Source organism: Octopus bimaculoides, chromosome 28 (genome assembly GCF_001194135.2).
Source record: "Octopus bimaculoides isolate UCB-OBI-ISO-001 chromosome 28, ASM119413v2, whole genome shotgun sequence".
In the NCBI taxonomy this organism is placed as follows: Eukaryota; Metazoa; Mollusca; class Cephalopoda; order Octopoda; family Octopodidae; genus Octopus; species Octopus bimaculoides.
In genome coordinates, this window is record NC_069008.1 from 3,692,554 (window position 1) to 3,694,790 (window position 2,237).

At 37.1% G+C, this 2,237-nt stretch overlaps 1 protein-coding gene across 1 annotated transcript in view; it reads left to right on the forward strand.

Moving 5' to 3' along the window:
- The window catches only part of LOC106883230 (apolipophorins), a 19,022-nt gene extending 17,281 nt beyond the window's left edge, over nt 1-1,741 (forward strand). The window contains exons 10-11 of the mRNA XM_014934159.2: nt 489-653; nt 1,456-1,741. Of these exons, the coding sequence (XP_014789645.2) occupies nt 489-653; nt 1,456-1,741 (451 nt within the window). The remainder of the gene's footprint in view (nt 1-488; nt 654-1,455) is intronic.
- Nucleotides 1,742-2,237: the final 496 nt, after the last annotated feature.

Here is a 2,237-nt window from a genome sequence, read left to right on the forward strand (position 1 = left end):
TATATATATATATATATATATTCCCTTCACTCATTTATTACTGTTATTTTATTATCTTAATGCCTGTCCATTCTCCAGAAATCTTTTGTCACACATCTGTGACCTCTTCGGTGACACTTTTCGTTTCCATGTGTGTTCTTGCTCCATTTGCCCCATTCTCAGAGAATGGAGTAATTGGAGCAAGTTGTGTTTATTTGGCAAAAAAAGAAAAATAATAATAATAAATAAAATGACTATTCCAAAATACAACAATATTTGTTTCAACACATGATTTTACATCAGGAATCCGGCAAAATAAATTGATAAATATATGTATTTATGTTATCCATTCCCTCAACACAACACAACTTTTATAATCTTCTTCAGTTTTGTTTTGCTGGGTTTTTTTTGTTTTATTTTGTGTGTTTTTCTTTTGTTTATTTTTTTTTTTTAAATCTGATTTTATTTATGCTAACTTCTATATTTCCTCCTCACTCTGCTACCAATAGTGCAGAGTTCCAGGTCAGAAGCCTCATGGCTGTGACTGCTCCCTTCACTAAGATTGGCTTGAAAATGCTGACCACTGCCCACACCTCAAATGATGTCCAACTTAAAAAGGAAGGAGAAAAAATAAACATAAAACTACCAAAGAAGTTAGAATTCCTTAACATAAAGTAAGTGGCCAACACCTCACAAATAACTTACCATACACCTATATGCCCTTTCCTATCTCTATCTCTGCCTCTCATTTCTCTATATCTGTCTTTCTTCTGTGGTTTTTATCCCCAGAAATATCGGTCTCATTTGCAGAACCACCAAGTTACGTGGACGTAAACACCCTAGCATCGGTTGTCAAGCATTGTTGGGGCGGAGAAACACAGACACGCTAACATATACACACACACATACATACATATATATATATATATATATATATATGCGACAGGCTTCTTTCAGTTTCCATCTACCAAATCCATTCACAAGGCCTTGCTCGGCCTGATGCTATAGTAGAAGACACTTGCCCAAGGTGCCATGCAGTGGGACTGAACCCGGAACCATGTAGTTCGTAAGCAAGCTACTTACCACACAGCCACTCCATTGTCCATCGCAGTTGAGTTGCTGGATGCAGCAGGAAAGAGTGAGAGAAAGTTGTGGCAAAAGAGCCGTGCGGAGCTTAGGTGTTTCACTCCTAAACACACACATCACCTGGTCTGAGGTTCGAACCCATGTGTAGTCCTCTCTGAATTTCTGGGTTTTTTTGATTTCTAATTCAAGAATTTTGAAATGTATACATAAATGATGATACCTCCATCTTCACAGTTGGTTGCCATTTCTTTGTGCTTCCTCACTGTTAGCGAGGAAGCACATATATACATATATACATATAGATATACAGACAAAATCACATTGATACTCATGCGCACACAAGCTTACATATGTATGTAACTGTATGTCTACGTATCTTTATGCATTCAGGACTGAGTTCTCCACAGTCCACGATAGGAAGACGAAGGTGCAACCGTTAATTACTGATGATGTCCACCGAATAAACTTCTGTTCCGGAGAAAGTCTGAAGGTCTTAACTGGATTGAGATTCTGCCAGGACATTCAATATGTCAATGCTTCAAGTCACAAAAATGCACCATATTTCCCCTTCACTGGACCCATGAAATTTAACTGGTATATGAAGAATGAAGATGCACCAAATGATTATGTGATAGAAGCTTACTCTGCTGTGAGTAATTTATCTTTTTTAATTTGATCGTTTATATATTTGCTTTGTTATTTAATTTTTTTTTTTTTCAGTTTTTATGATTCTGGGTTCTTATGCTTTCAACATATATACATTCTTTTATTCTTTTATTCTTTTATTCTTTTACTTGTTTCAGTCATTTGACTGCGGCCCATACTGGAGCACCGCATCTAGTCGTTCAAATCACCCCCCACTGGACTTATCCTTTGTAAACCTAGTACTTATTCCATCGGTTCACTTTTGCCAAACCGCTTAGTTTACAGGGATGTAAACACATCGGCATCGGTTGTCAAGCGATGGTGGGGAGGGGGGACAAACACAGACACACACGCACACACAAATATATATATGTATGTGTATGTATATGTATGTGTAAGTGAAGGTAGTTGGCCTCCACTTATATACACACACACACACACACACACACACACATGCATAAATATATATATAACTATATGCTTCACACACACACACACACACACACACATCTATAGATATTTGTTTC